The 19,235-nt window shown below is 29.3% G+C and overlaps 1 protein-coding gene across 1 annotated transcript; it reads right to left on the bottom strand.

The window, feature by feature from the left end:
• Positions 1 to 533: 533 nt before the first annotated feature.
• Positions 534 to 18,935, bottom strand: LOC124810219 (galactose-3-O-sulfotransferase 3). Its single transcript, XM_065788104.1, has 4 exons — positions 18,848 to 18,935; positions 3,489 to 3,588; positions 2,421 to 2,876; positions 534 to 1,794 (listed from the first exon to the last, which is right to left on the bottom strand). The coding sequence occupies exons 1-4, from the start codon at positions 18,873 to 18,875 to the stop codon at positions 786 to 788; spliced, it is 1,593 nt and encodes a 530-aa protein (XP_065644176.1). The 5' UTR covers positions 18,876 to 18,935; the 3' UTR covers positions 534 to 785.
• Positions 18,936 to 19,235: the final 300 nt, after the last annotated feature.

The following is a 19,235-nucleotide window of genomic DNA, read 5'->3' as shown; positions in this document are numbered from 1 at the left end:
TCCTAGTTGTCAATTACATTTAGTTCGTTTGCCGCCGTGATTAAATTCTAGTATGATTGACTGTCATGTAGTTTTGCAAACTCTACTAGGGAAAAAGAGGACATATGGTCACCCTACTATTTTTAAAGCATTGCATTTTGCTTTTAAATCCAGCAAAAATACTCCAACACAAAATAAAAGGTTGGAGGGATTTAATAAGTGTTTGGCCGAAAGAACATTCTTAAAGAATGTAACAATTCTAGAGCTGAACAGGTAAGCAAAAAATAAGGTTCAAACAAGTAATAAATATTGTCTAAAACTTTGATATTTATACCAATAATTGAGGTGTGCAAGAAACAATTACTTCACCTTAATCGTGATTTTGGTTGTAATTAACTTCTTAATTGATCGAATAGTTGTTAAAAACCTAACCAATAAACCCACTGCGATTACAGTTGTCAAAGTTTACGAATTACATTTCAAAAATTTTCATTTTTTCGCAAAAGCGCCATATTGACTTGCCGCTGTAATAATTATACAACAAAGACTATATCGGGTTTAAAATCATTTTCTTCTTCCACATATTATATTTTTTGGTTACAAGCATAACTCGTAAAATAGTTAAACAGAAACCATTCAACCGTTGAAATTAGTAGTTTTCTTTTGAATGTTTTTAGCGTAATATTTAATGCTATATAAAAAAACTAATATAAGAAACTTCAAACATATTTTTTTGTTTGTATAAATCTATAAATTAATTTATGTACAATAAATGCATAGATAGATTTTCAATACTTTGTAAAGTTTTAAAATATTGCGTTGATTCTTGCATATCGCTTACTCTTAAATTGGTTAGTAAATAAAATATCATCTCGAAAAACATCAGAACATATAATAGAATTTGACATTTGATTATATTTTTGTACTAACAATACTGATGTTGTTGTTACCAATCCATTACAATGATTTACTAAATTAATATTCCACTCTTTTAACTTGTTTACTTCTGCATAAAACTCAGAAGGGCTATTTTTTATTCTTAACCAAAATGTTTCATTAAAATGCTTGTAAATTGCAGCGTCTAGTTTATTCCAACTCAAAACCATTTCTTTTGTTTTTTCAAAGTTACTTGTGCCTTTTTCTTTTATACCTCTTGCATTAAGAGCGTAAAATAAAACATCCTCCAATTCCCAATTCATTTCGTTTTTTAGCAAAACTAATGACTCTTCCATGTATTCCATGATCATTACTAGGCTAAAGTCTTGAGTAATTGAGTTTAATACGTATTGAATGTATTCAGGTGTTTCATTCCAAACGTCAAACCCAAGATCAAATGCATTTGGATTTTTAGCCAAAGCAAAAGCACCTTCTCCTTCATTTAAACTAACAGATTGAATGTATCTTTTTAAATGCTCTTCTGGAATTTTAAAAAATTCGTCCAAAATTGGTGAATCACTATTCAAGTTGAAATACTTCCTAAAGTTTAAGTATTGTGCAGCAGAGTCAAACTGTGAAAATGGTTCTCTTACTATCGTAATTATTTTTGTAACACCAGAAGACATAACTTGAAGCATTTTCTCCTTGTGAAACACTGCATGATTAAACAATATGTTATAAGTCTCTCCTGATTGGTGTTCGTATAAATAAGCTTCTTCAAATTTATTTGGATAACAGAATCTGTGATCACACCGAGGAAGCGCAACATTCAAGTGGTGTGATAATGCATATCTTTGCAATATGTTTGTTACAGTAGAAGAACCTGTTTTGTGGGTCTTTAAAAAAATCACATTTTGATTTGTCTTTATTGGATTTTGTCTAAAATAAAAATGTAAAAACCAAATTTGACATAAAACTTAGTAAAATGTTTCAAGTATTTCAATATTACTTTACACTGTGTCTATTTATTCTTGGTACCTTAAGAAGAAAAAACTTTTGAACCCAATTAAAAAAAAGCACATATTCAAAATAATTTTTAATATAATAGCTATCTAATGATAGTTAAATATGCAATTTGTTTAGCTAATGAAGAAAAAAGCAAAAAACAGATTATTAGCCAACTTACTGTACCAACAACACATTGTTTGGAGTACGAGCGTGTATGTGCTTGTGTTTGGGAGTATGCGTGCGTGCAGTGCTGTGGCTGGTGGGTTGGAAGCCCACTCAAAATCTGTTATCAAGAACTCCAATTTTTTATAAAACTTTCCACTAGGCATTATTAAAAAAAAAGATCACCTTAAATTGCCAAAAGGGATTCTTAGTTTGAAAATGGGCTCCTTAAATTTGCTACCCCTACCCCCCCACCACCACCATCAATTGGGGTGCGGGATAACCTAGCCATGGTTCTTCGTGCGTGTAATTATGTAAGTACAATCTAAAAATATGATCGTTCGTAAGTTATATATAACAACTAGACGATAGAATAACAAAGAAATATATCATACCGAACTTGAATATGTACATCACTAGATGAAGAGCTAGCATGGCTTATGCTGCTGTAGATGTTAGGTGAGGAGTTTTTAGATGGATTTACAGATGCTACACTGCTAGATACTAAATTAACTGATGTTTGATTGCCGAGTGTAAGATTTTGGGAAAGTGATTTAACATATGGTGGAATTTCAGATTCTGATTTTCCGTATGCTAAGTTGTTGTTGACTAAATTGTTTGATGCTGGATTGCTGGAAGGAAAGTTATCAGGTAACTGATTGGCAAATTTTTTATCAATAGATGATGAACTGACTGAAGGTGGATAAATAGCATGTGTTGCTGCATAATAAATTGCTGGACTGCCTTCGTTACTATGTACTGAATTGCTATTTGTTTTTTTTTCAAATTCTTTATTGATAAAAGTAGAATTGCTTTTAAATATTTTTCCATGTAGAGTAAAATCATCTTTCCTAAAAATGTAAAAAATAATTTATAGTCATTTTTGAATAAAACATTTTTCTGCTTATTAACATTTTAGTTTCCAGTTTTTACATTATAATGCATTACAATTTTTTTTTTTTAAAAAAAATCAGCTATAAGATTAGAATAAAGTTTCATTTTTGCAATAATAGTATGTTACCCTGTGTTACTTGTGTAGAATAACAGTATGTTACCCTGTGTTACTTGTGTAGAATAATAGTATGTTACCCTGTGTTACTTGTGTAGAATAACAGTATGTTACCCTGTGTTACTTGTGTAGAATAACAGTATGTTACCCTGTGTTACTTGTGTAGAATAATAGTATGTTACCCTGTGTTACTTGTGTAGAATAATAGTATGTTACCCTGTGTTACTTGTGTAGAATAACAGTATGTTACCCTGTGTTACTTGTGTAGAATAATAGTATGTTACCCTGTGTTACTTGTGTAGAATAACAGTATGTTACCCTGTGTTACTTGTGTAGAAAATAATAGTATGTTACCCTGTGTTACTTGTGTAGAATAATAGTATGTTACCCTGTGTTACTTGTGTAGAATAATAGTATGTTACCTTGTGTTACTTGTGTAGAATAATAATATTACCCTGTGTTACTTGTGTAGAAAACCAAAAGCGGTAAAATCCACATTATCAACACAAATAAAGTTCTTCTTTTATTTATGAAAAGTTGAAGACGTTTAAATTCTAAGAGTAGTGAAACTAAGTTGTAACATCCTTATTAGTAATTCATTAAATATACAGTAATATCTTTAACATCCTTATTAGTAATTCATTAAATATACACTGCAACAAAATGAAAATTGCTGTGCTAATTTGTGTTAAAGTCAAACTTCTTTTTTTTTTATTTTACTTTTATTTTTAAAAAAAAACTACATCTTCATTTATTTTTTATTTATTTACACTTTATTTTTTATTTATTTACACTTTTACCAATAAAAGAAAATTTACAGTCGTAACATATATAAAATAATTAAATGACTGGGGCTAGAAGAAGACTAATTCAGTCTTATCACCAAGCCTCAAAAAATGCGTCTTTACTAGATAAAATATAGTTTAACAATAAAATATAGTTTTAGTGTATACATCTCTGATTTAATAATATAAAAGAAAATGTAAATATATCGCTCGGCATTTAAAATTTATAATTTTTCAAAGAATAAGAATTGTTTTCAAAGATTTAAGAATTGTTTAATTAAAGTTAAATTTTGTTTCTTTTATTTTTAAAAAGAATTTAAAATAAAAGAAACAATATTTAACAAAATATTAAAATGACAAAAATAACATGTAAGAATTGGTTTGAAAAAAATAAGAAGATTTTATTTTATATAAAGTACATTTTATTGTTAGAGCAATTTATAGTTTAACTTAATTAAATTTACAATACTTTTTCTTTCCAAATCAGTAAAAGCAAATAAACAGTAAAAATTAAAAGTTAAGGATTAATAAACAACGCAAAATAAAAATAAATTTCTTAAAAAGAAGATTATCATTTAAAATAGTAAAATATATGTACATATGTTGATTAATTACGTATTAATAATCTCCAGTAATTAATTTATTAACTATTAATTAATGATTTCTAATTATTATAAGAAATTTAATTCATTTTTATCTAACGAAAGTAATTGCTTAAGTTTTGTTTTTGAATTGATTTAGAATAATTAATTTTCAGTTCATTGTTTAATATTATGTTCCACAATTTGGGTCCTCGGTTTTCAGTTTAGTAGCGGAATAATAAGTTTGCGATAGAACGTAGTTGTATTTTGAAAATCTAGTAGGGTGTATGTGATTTATTTTTTCAAAAATTGAATAAAATAAGATTCGTAATATATTTTTATCATGTTTGAACATGAAAATAGGAACATGATAGAGGTTTAGTTTATATACATTTAGGATATTGAATTCATTAAATAGTGTTTGTGTGTGCGAGAAACGATCTACGTTTGAAACTATCCTTATAGCCTATTTTTGTTTGCTAAGCACTTTTTTATTTTCGTTGCGTTAGTGCTGCACCAAGCAATGTTTGCATAACTTAAGTAGCAATGAATAAAAGAAAAGTAAATGTTTTTTTAAAAAAGATTGATTTAACAACTGCTTAGCTTTGTACATTATACCTAAATTTTCGATATTTTATCTTTAACTACACCTATATGTTCCCTCCAGGTTACATTTTCGTTTAGAAACACGCCTAAAAACTTTATTGATTGCTCTCTCTTAATTAATTTATTATCAATAAAAAGGTCCGGAAGTTTCAAGGGAATATCTGATTTTTTATGTAGACGATGGAATAAAGTGTATTTTGTTTTAGTAATAGTTAAAGATAATTTGTTTGATTTAAACCATTGGGTAAGTTCGTCTAGTTCTTTGTTTACTGTTGGAAGTAATATTTTGATATCTTTATTGGAATAAAACAAGCTGATATAATCTACAAAGAAAATTGTATTTAAAATGTTAGAATATTTATTTAAATCGTTTATACCCAATGGGCACAGGACGTCCTTGGATTTCCATAGGACGTTCCGTTTAGGTCCAATCGTTTAAGTCCAAAATGGTACGTCTTTAGACATCCATAGACGTACTATTTTGGACTTGGACGTTTTTGTAGGACCACTGGACTTCAAAAAACGTCCAAGCCCAAAGCAGTACGTCCTCGAACGTCCATTGGACTTACTTTTACGTATGCGTGAATATTATTGTAGTACGTAAGAGTGGTATTGTACAACGAGTTCAATTTATTAATATATTAAATAATATTATGATACAAATATGCGATAAACACAAAGAAGATTGTAGATCACAGCTAAAGTTGCTCGAGTCCGTTGTTACTTGATAGGTTACTCCAAGAGGGCGAGACTTCGATAAACTATTTATACAAATTCCAAAGGGGGACATTAATTACTATATACAAACAGCCAATCCAAATGATTTATGTTTATTACTATTTGATTTGCGCAACAAATATAAAAAATGTTTACAATGGTTAAAAAACATAGTTTGAAAGTTGTCAATTTTTCAACTTATTTGGTAACTATAACTATTTAGTTATAGTTATCGAATATTAACTTATGGTTTAACTATATAGCTCTATAATAATATCTTTTTATTTAGATTAATAAATTTAATTAACATATATGGACAATAAACGGTAATCAAATAGGCAAAATATTTTTCCTTCAAAAAGTTTATTTTGCGAGCTCATGATCATGAGTCTTTATCTAATTTAAAATTGAAATCAATAAATTCGAACTTCTTCATACTAATAATAGAACTACATTTCCTTATTTTTCAATATAAATTTTGTAAGCAATATAGATTTATTAGATATTTTATACTAATAAATTGTGGAGAGTTTGGCTCTACCGCAGTATCTCCCCCCCCCCTCCCTCCTTTTTTTAATTTTAAGATTGATTATGATAGAGAATTTTATGCTGATTAAGAATCATACCAAAACATAGGTCCGAAAATCAACGGAAAATGCTCCAACTTGACGTCAAAGTTTAAAAAAATCCCACTATAAACGCTAATATTCGTCTTTTTTTCTAAATCTTATCAAAATTATTTACCATTAACCTTGCGCTGGTTTCCATCAGCTAAGTTTATTGAACACGGTTTGTAAATTTGGGGTCATTATATCAATGAAATACCCTATGAAAATCCATTTAGGTGGTAATTGTGTATACTAATTGTAGCACAAAATGAGTAACTTCAAAATCCTGCATTAAAATCCAACGGACTTATTTGACATTTAAGTTTTTATCTACAAGTGTTCCTTTCATATACGTATATGAAAGGAACACTATATACCAAAATATTTGTTTTCGTGAAGTTTGTAATTTAAATTTTAAAACATGATATCTAGATCTGTAAAAATTGGGACTTTTTATTTTTATTTATTTTTTACAAGACTTCAATTACGAGATAAATAACAATTTTCTTTCTTATAATTTATTAGAATACTCTTCAAGGTAAGACACATGGAAAAGCAAATGTTTCAAACTTTTTATTCTGAAATAAATTATGTAAAAAATATTTTTAGTGCAGAGTTTAGATTTTCTTGCAATTATACTCAGTCACACATTTCAGGAGATTCTTGGCATAACCAGGATGAGAAGAGTCTTGTTTGTACCTATCCCAATGAACCTTGGTGTTCGAGTGCAAGGCTTCTGTTACCTGCTCACTGAAAAGGCCCAATCCCGTTTTTTTCGTCTTGATGAACTGAGGCACATGGAAAAACACTGCATGTGCTTTAGGGGTAACTGAAATCGGAAGTTTAATGTAGATCTGTTGGAATTGAGCAATCTTGGATTCGTAGTCAGGGTCCAAATTCTGGCAAAAGCAAGAAGTCACAACATCTTTGAATAGCGAAAGGGTTTGAATGAAGCCATGAGCTTGAGCAAAATTTTCCTTTTCTGAAAGCAGTTAGAGTTTGCTCAAATCTCTCAAGAGCTTCATGCAGTCACCATGGAAAGGCTAGATGGGAATATGAAGTGATGGGGGTCATTCCTTGGCTTTGAGCCAAAGATCACAAAGAGTTTTGATCAAGTGATTTACCACACCAAGTAGTAAGTATAGCTCCATGGGTGGGAGCGCCTCAAGGACAAGCTTGTCATTTGAAAAATCGAGTATTAGCAAGTGAACAACAATTTTGAAGTCCTTTCATTTTCTCAAATCTCCTCCTGCTCTGATGAATCGGAATGTTGTTTCTGATCTCAACAAAAGTTCTCAGGTGGCCACAGTTTTAGAGATTTGGTGATGAGGCATCACACCAACAACATGGATGCTTGCTGCTGTGAGACTGTATTCCATATAAAATATTTCCCAGCTTGAGATTGCAAGAAATGATGAGAGTATCTTTCTGACATTCTTCTTGAACTTGAATGAGATTCAAAATAGCCTTCACATTATGGTAGCTCTCTGAAGTATTTGTACAAATGCTATTAGGATTTGTTGCTTTACACTTTTTATTTTGAGTGAGAGTTGAGACATCAGTTTGATAGTTTTCTAACTGGGCTGTTTAGTGGCGTTTTATCCTCCTCCAAAACAATGTGAGTGAAGCTTACTTTCGGAAAGGAGCCTCCTCCACCAATTCCCAACCTCAAAATGGCAGATTCTGTTAATTTTTGAGCTAATTTTAATGCTTCACTGAGACTGCTGAGACTTTGGCAATGAACCACCTAGCATGATTCCTTATTTTCTGCCAGAGTTATGCTGCTGAAAATAAACTGATCATGAAGCTTTTGGCCAGCTTAAGCAAACTTTAGTGGGAAACTTGCCTCCACCAATCTTACAGGATTAATTTGATTCAGGGATGAGCCAAGTTTTTGCATTACATTGTTAGACAGTCCAGTATTTTGCTGTATTTGAACCATATTTTCCGTTGTAAGAGATTTTTTAAAGATTTGCTGAGCTGATGATGGACCTAAAAAAAAAAAATAGAAAGTTCAAAATCAATCAAGTGATTAAACTAGATAAGGATTTGAAAATTTAATTTAGAACAAAATATAATAAGAACATTTTTTAGGTAAATTAAATTAGAATCAATCAAGAATATTGAAGGAGCATTTTTAATTTACTTTAACTTTGCCTCTCCCTATTTAGCCCTATTAAAATATTTGATTGACAAGTTTAAACTTTTTCTCAAAGTAAATTAACAATATCAAATCAGCACAACATACCTCTTCTCATAGACAACATCTTTCCACTTGGTTGACTAAGCCTGATGGTTCCATTTAGAGAGGCACTTTTAGAAGCCAAAACTGCTCACACAACTTGCTCTGCTCCTATGAGATCTGCAGCCGCAATTTTTCTCAGATTTTCATGGCGAGTTCCTAAAGTGCAGTTGTGAGGAAACCCACGTCCAATAATTGATAAGCACTTTGCGCAATATTTTTCAGCACTTTAAGAAGCCTGCTGTGGGAGTTTGAGCTCTGAGTCTTGGAAATTACTGAATGGATGCTTTTCTTTTCCTTTGAGCTTTGCAATTTGGCAGAGTAAGCACTCACAAACATTAGAAAAACGAGTTGAAGGTTTGATTAAAATTGTCTCTAAGTTGTAAATTTTGGGCACAACGGTTGTTTTCCCATCACAAAGCTTTCCAATCTGAGATCGGCATGAGGTACAAGTTGCCAAAGGCACTCTCTCATCGTTGAAATCGATATCTTTCTGGATTTGTTAAAGGATTTTTGATTTGTAGTTTTTGGTCAGCTCTTGGTCACTTTTTTTATGCATATGACACAAACAGATTTTCTGCATTCTTCGTGGGCCTTTGCAAACGTTGGAATATTCAAACTTAACAAATATATTCACAAAAACCTTGTTTACAATGTTCTTTGTTTTGTACAACTGCTTCTTCCAGAAAAAACTCTGGATACGGACACAAGGTTCGAGCTTTCAAAAAATTCTCTTGAACCAACGTAATAAATCAAATTTTGAAAAAAGTTATAAAAATAAGAAAACTCAATTATTTGATTGGCAACATTTCCTATTTTATTAATTTTTTCCACAGAGCATGTTTACTGTATGAAATTAGAACTGACAAAGATTTTTGTGCAAGATTTTTTTGGAGTTGTGTAATTGAAATAAATCTTTTATTGAACATATTTAAATAATTTTTGAAGTAGACAATACTAATTAACAAATTTATCAATTTTGTTAGTAAAATTTTGTTAAAAATTTTGTTAAAAATTTCTTAGTAATGCCTTTCTTTAAATTTTTTTTTTTAATTTTTAATTTAACCCCTCTTTGAATTTATATGTTATAAACACTTTTTTGGAAGTAAAAATAACATTTTGCAGCACTTAAAGTATTAAGTAACACGGCTCTTCGAAGACCAACAATGAACGAATTTGACTCTCTTTTGCTAACAGAAATTGGAGCAAGATTTAAATACAATTTAAAAGATATAGTTCGTTGGTGCAGAACTCTTAGTTTACTGTCTGAAAGTATGAATTGTATGTGGCGTTCTGTACACACAGCAAGCTAAAAATAGCACAATCGAACAAGTAATTTGGAAATGTCCAATGAAACGCTGTAAAAGAACTTTTAGCATAAGAAGAGGCAGCTACTTCGAGAAAGCCCATCTACATTTGTGGCAGGTATTTGGCTTGACTTTCGTTTGGAGTAGAGGCGCAGGTAAAAGTTGAGGATTTTTGATAAGCGATCTTAGGCAAGACCTTAATATTGCATCTGATCACACTATTGTTGATTGGAATCAATTTTGCAGAGGTATTTGCGTCGAGTATTTCCTCAATAACCCTGACCCAATAGGTGGTCCTGGGTGCATTGTTGAAACAGATGAATCTGTTTTTTGTAAAAGAAAGAACCACGTTGGTTGCAAAATTCCGCAACAGTGGATATTTAGTGGTTATGAACCTGCGACTAAAAAAGAATTTTTAATTCCAGTGCAAAATCGCGACGCAGCAACATTGATTCCAATCATACATGAGTGGATCCTACCTAGCACTACTATCTGAAGTGATATGTGGGCAGCATATAATGGTTTTCAAGGGCCTTTATATCAACACGGCACAGTAAATCACACCTACAACTTTGTGGATCCGCAGACAGGAAATCACGTGGAAGCTATGTGGTGTTGAGCCAAAGTAAAATTCAAATCAATGATGGGTTTAACTAATCGCAAAATGATAACAAATTATTTATCAGAATTCATGTGGATGCAAAGATTCAACGAACATCATTTTTATCATTTTTGGGACCAGGTTGTAACAGCATACCCAGTGTGACCAGAGTAGTGCTTACTGTGTGCATAGGAAACATCGCGTACATTATAATTTATACTCTAGGATCATCGTAAAACGGCTATTTTTACAGCCACAAAAATTTATTTAAAACATTTTTTGCCGAGAGCATTATTAAAGTATGTTCATAAATAAAACTTGAAATGAACGTACAGAATTTTTGTTTGTTTCATTAATAAAATTTAAAATGAACATACTGAAGTATGTTCATTAATAAAATTTACTATTTTAAAATCTCAATAAATTAGAATAAAAATGTAATTTATTCTTTGGTCTTGCTTAATTATGAAAATAAAATAAATTTAAAAAAGTGACATATATGTAATATATGTGTGTATATATATTAACCTAATAATATATATATATTTTAATATTAATATATCTTATTGTATATATGTTTAAAGGTTTTTACAGATACGTTGTAACAAGATTTTCATAATGTTATTTATTTTTTTCTAAAAACTAATGCTAATTTCTTTTTTTTTGTTGTGGAACGAGGTCAGCAGTGGTGGATTGAGGTTTAGCGTCGTGGGGGCTTGGGGAATGTGTAAGGAGCAACAAAGGTTGGGAGTGGAACATTAACCCCTAGAAATATTTTTTTCAAGAATCGCACTTATGATAAACATATTTTATCAATGTTTTTATGTGCTTTTTGTCATAACTATTAAGTAGGTCTAACACATTAAACAGACTAAAGTTTGAGTTTGCTAAGTTTGCTTTGATAAACAATTATCGTTGAAAAAAAAGAAACATTCAATACTATTGCAATGGTTTGGTAATTTAAAAATATATTTACACTATACATATTACTGAAAACAAGCATTAAGAAAAAAATTTATTTTCTGCTAGTTTATACATTTTTTTTCTCCGAGATTTCATTTCCATTGGGTACAGAACTTTCGTTGGACGTTTATAGAACATTATACGGACTTGTGACGCCTATAAGCGTTGTATAGACGTCATACTAATGTCTATACCCACTAGGTTAAAGCAAAATAATTTTTTAATATTTTAAAGTCAGTGCTCTTAGCAAGCTCACACTTGATTAAAATTAGTGTCAACCCATTGTCATTGTTGATCCTTAGATTGTTTTTGATCTTCAGTCTACTGAAACTACTCTCATCATAAGCAGATGTAAAGGGAAGAGTCAGGCCAATTTTGTAGAGTGTGAATAAGTTAGGAAAATATGATATCATCTATTTCTCTATTAATAATGGATGTTCGTCTTTCATTTGAAGTTCAGTCGTCATTGCTGGAGATATTGATGCGTGCAAATTTGTAAAGCAGGTATGTAAACGATGGTTTCTTGTTACCTATTTTTCTATTATAGTTTAAAATAAACGTAGAACTTTGTAATGAGAAACTTATATTTTCGCCAGGGGCGCCAGTTAACCGGCTTAAGGAGCGCGAAGGAGGGGGCAGCTCGCCCTCCCCCTCCCCCCCCCCCTCATCCCTACGTTCTATGCTGAATCTGTCACTTGAGGTCAATTAAGGTTGAAGTTCGTTTTATCATGCTACCCAAAAACAGATGATTTAAGAATTTCCTATTTTGCGCGCCAAATAAATAAAAAATGACGTAGTTATGACAAAAAACAGTCCGATTATAACGTAACTGAGTTAGGCTACGTTGCGTGCAAAATGTACTTTATTTTTACGTAACGAGACGTAACATTTTTACGTAACAAGACGATAAATTTTACATAACGAAACGTAACATTTTAACCTAAATAGTCAAATTTTACAATTGATGTAACTATTTAAATTGATATTATTGCAATAGTTCAAGGGAGTATAGATACCCTCGTTATCATGTATAACAGCTATTAAACTTGAAAACGAGGGTATCTATACTCCTATGAAAGATTTGTAATATAGTTTAATTAAAAAATCACATCCATTGTAGAAGTTTTTATTTAATTATATATATTAAACTTTTCAAAGATGTTTTTTAAAATTTAACCTAAATAGTCATAACTTTGTAACGTATGATTTCTTTAAATTTCTTAAAAGAGTTATTAATTTTTTTTAAATTAATTCAACATGGACATAAAACAAGACATAAAAAAAGAAAGTCATGGTAATAAAAATAAAGTAATATTAATAAAAAAATTAAAAATCAATTATTAAGAATGACAAACTATATGAGCAATTATACAGCTTTAACTAGTATTATGGTTTATCCTCATCCGGATAATTAGAATATAAAGGCCACACACCATGGCCCGCAAAGACGAGTTCAGCTCACTAAAGAGCATCTTAACTCGCTTCGACGGACCAAAAGTATGTGAGTTTAAGAAGAGCGAAGAATATTAATAGAGTGAAAGACAGAAGAAGTCAAGTTAGAAAAATATATTGCACTGGATGTTAGAGTGTGCGGTGTTATACAATTAATCGGTTACAACTAATTAATGCATTTTTTTTTTTTTTTTACCGACCAAATAAACGTACCTGCAACTAAAACCAGAATTAAGCGGTGTTATTAAGGAGACGAGATTCTTCATTTGGTCCCATTAAGAGTTAGTTGCTACTCAGCCCAAGCCAATCAAAACTTAATGTTTTTTCTCCATTTAACGTCGGTAGAGGACAATTAATTGATTAATGTATTTTTATTTTTTTTTGGTTTAATAGATGAAAACTTTATTTACACTATTTATCAAACATTAAATATAGAGGTATCATTTGCATACAAGTTGCACCATTAAAAAAGTATGCAAAACTTTGATAAAAACTCAAAAATCTACATACAAAAAATTGACTCTGCAAAAAACAAAAAGAAAAGAATCGTTTGTTGAACGTCATTAAGGTGTGCTATTAAAGTGGTAAGTTATTTTTGTTTACACAAGTATACCCACTTCCGAAAGCCCAAAAAATCGAAAATTTGCGTCAAAAATTTTTTGACACCTACCTTTCATTTTTTTCTTCCATGTTACAAGATTTATTTCAGATATACGAATTTACAATCAGGATATACAATTTTGGGTGGGATTATTGTAATATATAAATATATAATCGTGCTATCATGTCTTATATAAAAAAAAATTTATCTTGAAAAGAAATATAAAGTTGGGTAGCCCCGGACACTTGATGAAAAAATAGATTGTACACATGTACTAACAGAAAACAAAGTGTCAAAAGACTTTTATAAAAGTATAATCATTTATCTATTCAATTAGAAACAAACAAAAAAATCTTTTGTAATCTTAAATATATACAAAAGATAAAAGAAAAAATGCTAGAAAAAAGTGATGTTTCAAAATTGGAGGGTAATCCTGGACATATAGTTTAACCATGATTTTACTTCTTTTTTACCCATGCGACACAAATTTAGTATATAATTAATTAGAATTGGAATGTTTTCAACACATTAAAAAAAATAGTTGCCTTTAAAGTTGCCTCTGATATATAAGAAATGGGAATGAAAATGTCATTTTTTAGAAATGTACCCATTAGCTTTTCAACCAGTGCTGGATTAAAGTGGGGGGGGGGGGGCTTAGGAGGGATATAGCCCCGGGCCCCATAATTTTAGGGGCCCCGAACTAGTTTTAAGGATATTTTTTTATAACCTTTTTTTTACATAAAAAAAGCCTTCAAAAAAAAAAAAGGCCTCGGGCCCCGAAAAGTCTTAATCCGCCACTGTTTTAAAGTAATGAAAATATACACTTTAAAAACACTTTTTTCAAATCTAGGTCTTTTTATCGGAATCAAATGATTTACTATTATGGGTTTGTGTATTATATTAAATGTAATTCTAATTATATATAAAAAGTTGCCCATTTTTAATATGTAAACGGATTAAGTTATCCGGAACCACCTTCCAAACGTGTGTCCGATACCACCCGAACAAGCCTCATTCACAAATACCAATTTTAAAACCAGTAAGATGAAGTGTTAAACAATTTTTTTTATTTAGTACTGTAAATAAAAATGTATCTTTAATCAATAAAAAGTTATTAGTTTACATAAAAACTAGATATATTATTATGTGAATCAAATAAGATGATACATCGCTCTTCTAGTGGTGGGAAACAATATCTTGCACTCTCAGCCAATCCTTTTGGCAAATTACGTTAGATATTTTGCATATGCCATATTTTCACTCAAATAATGTTTTTATAGTTTAAAATCACATAGCTTTTTTAGTTAAAGCTGTACATCAGTGCCCGTTGGTACCCGACGTCCGGGGCTACCCGACTTTCCCCTGCACGTACAACAAAATGTGACATCTTGTTTTGCTTTATTTTTACGTTACGTTAAGTCTCAATTGAACACACTTTTATAAACTACTCGGCTTTCAAAAGTATAACTAATTAAGACGTAACGTTGCAAATTAAAACTTTTTTTTTTTTTTTTTCGTGACAAAGTAACCAATTGAGACGAAGCTGTTTTACAATAAAAAAAAAAAAAAAAAATAAAAATAAATAGCAATATGTGAACGATAAACAAGCATTTACTGGGTTATCAAGTTTATTTAATTATTATTTTATTAAAAATTAGAGAAAGTAACCTTGTTACCAATTGTAACCGATTAAGACGTAACGTATCTTTAAAATGTTATAGGGGTTAGTTTCTGTAATTAGGAAAAAGTAATTTGATTTTACAGAAATTGTTAATAAACAGTCAAACAATGTGCCCTCTAAAATACTTAAAATCATCAAAAATCACATGCAGGAGATAGGCAGGATTTTTTGATGTTTCAGATGTAACACTTTAAGGCATTGTGCAAACTACAAAATTAAGTATAACCATTCTTATGCCAAATGAAAATGTTTAGAAAAATATCGGTGATTAGAGCCTGGGAACAAAATTGCTATTTTTTAAGTTATTTAAATAATATTAGTTTAATAAACATTAAATTATGCAGACATTTATTCCAAATTTCAACTTCTTTTTAATGCAAGTTAAGTTAAAAATTGTTAGTAAGTAATAAAGTGGTTTCAGTTTTTCGAAATCAATTTAAAACATAACTTAAGTCTTTTACTAAACAACAACGAATTAAATTTCTTTTTTTAATTTTTTTTTAAAGCCTTTTAATTAAGAGTATTAAGATTAGTAAATATATAAATATATATTTATATATTTTATATTAACAAAAAAAAAATTAATTTTGTAAAATGGTATGTTAAATACATGCCTATAGTTTATCAACCCTTAGTTTTAAATTTTTTTTTCCTTTTATTTACATTTAACAAATATTTTACATAAATGTAAGTGCTATATGCGTGTGCGTGTGCGTGTGTGTGTGCGTGTATGTGCGAGTGTATATATGTGTGTGTGCATTCACTTTTTATATTTTTAAACTTTCTTAATCTATTTTTCTTTTCCCTGATTTATTTTCAATCTAATAAACAGAAAAAATATAATATTAAAAAGCTTTTTTTTTTTTTTTAACGTACATACACATAAAAATACAATAATATTTACTAAATTTATTTTTTCTTATTGGAAATATATTTAAAGTAAATTTTAACGATACTAAAATAAGCTTGTATTTTCCAATTTATGTAAGCTACGTAATTTACGGTAGAATAGAGTAAAACAGGGTAAAATGAAATGGGTGGAATGAAAATGAAAATCTTAATTAAATTTTTGCAAATCTTTTTGCAAATATTTTTAACTACGTTGTAGAGAATACCTTTCTGAATAAGATGATACCAAATTTTATTTTTGATGAAAAAAAATTTGTAATAAATTTTTAAGTTTTTCGTATGCGTAATATTTTTTTTAGGCTGATCAAGAATCTTTTTTCAAAATTTAACTTGCTATTAAGGGAAAAAAGTTATGAGTAAAAAATGGAATAGAAGAATTGTGGGGTTGAATGAAATGTGACCAATAAATCTTTAACTATAATTTTTTGTATTGAAAAAATTTTTTCAATGAAATTTTTCTGAATTTAATTAAATGACTTTCACTGACTGCTTTTATTAAATGATTCTAATGAACGAATGAAATATGCTAATTACTCTCTCGTTAAATGGTTTTTATTAACTAAATTAATTAATTGATTAAATTTATTTAATTGATTAAATTAACTAATTGATTAAATTAATTAATTAAACTATTAAATTAATTAATTTAATTAATTAGTTGGTGGTTTTTATTAATTAATTCAGTCTCAAGTGACCAAGCATAAATTTCAAATGGATTTTTTTTTAAATCTATTTTAATATAAAATATGCCTTGAAACAACTTGCATGCAAAGAAAAAAGAAAAACTATACACCGAAGAGCAAGTTGCGCTTGCGGTGGTTAAAGTACAAAGTGGTGAGTTTTCACTTAAAAAATCTGCCTAATCATTCAGTATACCAGTAGCAACTCTTCACAGGCGTGTCCACGGCATAGGTGAAACAATTGGCAGTGGTTTAAGTACGAGATTGTCAAAACAACTTGAATCAGTTTAGGTAGATCATCAAATTATCCGATTGGGGATTTGGAAGGACTTAAAATGACGTCATCACACTAGCTACCGACTATTTACAACAACAAGGTCAATCTCATTTGTGTCCTAACGGTACACCAGAGATTGGTTTGACCTTTTTTATAAACCGGCTGAGTCATAGGTTGTGTATCAGAGCCATAGGCAATATTTCATCACTCAGAGCCGCTTCTTGCACTTAAGAAATAGTAACAAAGTATTTCAACACACTGCAAAGAGAATTCAATGTAGCAGGTATCAACAAAAACACTCCTTGTCATTTGTGGAATTTTGATAAAATCGGCTTCTCTGGCGATCAAGGTAAGTAAAATAAAGTTTACCGGCGTGGTGCAAAACAATCATTGAAATCGGTTGGCAACAATGAAAAATTCCATTACACAGTTGGAAATTGCATTAATGTTGCTGGTAATCTTCTTGCTCCATACATTATTTTCAAATCAAAAAAACGTCTGTACAGAGATTGGTGTTTAAGTGGTACAGATGATGTCATATACGCTATATCTCCACCGGACGGCTTATCTTTCATCTGGACGGATGGAAGATAAGCAATTTGTGCATTGGCTCACTAACGTGTATGTTTCCACCATTAAGAAAATTCCAGGTAATTAGTTCAATCTAATTTTAGTTATCTAATTATATTTATCTAATTTTACATTCACAAAAGATTACATCAACCTTATTATAGTTATCTAATTTTAAGTATTCATATTTTTGTTGTAGATGGACATGTGACACATGTCAATAATCGGGTTATACTTATTTGCATCGAAAACAATATCTTGTTAATTTGACTACCAGCTCACTCGTCACATATTCTGCAACCACTAGATATCTGTGTTTATTGCTATGTCAAAAGAATTTGGCGCAAATTACTTCAACAGTTTTATGCAGAGACAATGTTCAGCAACTTATCAGAAGAATGTTTTAATTACCTACAAAAAAACTTTTCAGCTTGGGTGAAGTTTTTACACGCACCCAAATAATCATTGGGTTTCAGAATACTGGCTTTAGCAAGTCAAAATATGGAATGGTACCAGTGTAAAAACCCAAATTGCAAGATTTGGTCAAGCATGCATACCAAAGCGATGCGTAAAAGGCGCTGCGTTTTATTGCACCAAAAAGTGCCGCACAACTGAAAACTCAACTCAACCTCTAGTACCTCTCAACATCATCACAAGAATAAAAAAGTTTATTTGATTTGATTGATTTTTTAATTGTTATTATTGATTGTTTTTGTAATTGTTATTATTGATCGCTTTTTGTTTTTTTAATAAAGTGTTATTTTAATTACACATATATTTTCGTATTTTATTCTCCCCGAATGTCAGTGTAAATTGGAACAAATTTTTTTAACCAAATAAAGTTTCATGAAAAACTTAAAAAAAAGTTATTTGATTTTTATATATTTAAAAACAGCTCAATATTCTCCAAAACTTAAAAAAAAAATCTTTTTTCCGCTATTCCATTTGACCCCATTTTACTCTATATTTCGAGGATATAATTTTGTACATTATAATATATTACTTATTAACTTATACCACTTATATTAGAGCTTTAGATATTTTCTTATTGTAACTTTTCTTAAACGGCGAATATATATATATATATATATATATATATATATATATATATATATATATATATATATATATATATATATATATATATATATATATATATATATATATATATATATATTCAAAGTATGTGAAAATGTGAAGTATTTAAATTTTTTTGATAATAAAAGTTCTTACTTGATTTTTTTTGTCTGTATATATTCATCGTAGACTTCGTTGTGAAAAAGTTTTTTATTATAGTATCCAATATTCCATAAGTGCGTTCTAAAATATATATATATATATATATATATATATATATATATATATACATATATATATATATATATATATATATATACATATATATATATATATATATATATACATATATATATATATATATATATATATATATATATATATATACATATATATATATATATATATATATATATATATATATATATATATATATATATATATATATATATATATATATATATAATTGATTTTTTGACGAGATTAAATAAAAATAACTACATGATTTTTACTACCAAAAGTTTCATGCGTTTAGCATGAAACT

The sequence above is a fragment of the Hydra vulgaris genome, chromosome 01, assembly GCF_038396675.1.
Source record: "Hydra vulgaris chromosome 01, alternate assembly HydraT2T_AEP".
NCBI classification, from domain to species: domain Eukaryota; kingdom Metazoa; phylum Cnidaria; class Hydrozoa; order Anthoathecata; family Hydridae; genus Hydra; species Hydra vulgaris.
The sequence above is the reverse complement of the archived record's forward strand: the minus strand, read 5'-3'. Positions and strand labels throughout refer to the sequence as shown.

What these genes read in the sequence shown, in the direction of transcription:
- LOC124810219 (XM_065788104.1), bottom strand. Translation starts at nt 18,875, where the DNA reads ATGAATATATACAGACAAAAAAAATCAA. An exon ending in ATACAGACAAAAAAAATCAA is followed by an intron (nt 3,589 to 18,847) that starts GTAAGAACTTTT and finishes CACTACTCTTAG; the next exon opens with AATTTAAACGTCTTCAACTT. An exon ending in GATGTACATATTCAAGTTCG is followed by an intron (nt 1,795 to 2,420) that starts GTATGATATATT and finishes TTTTTATTTTAG; the next exon opens with ACAAAATCCAATAAAGACAA.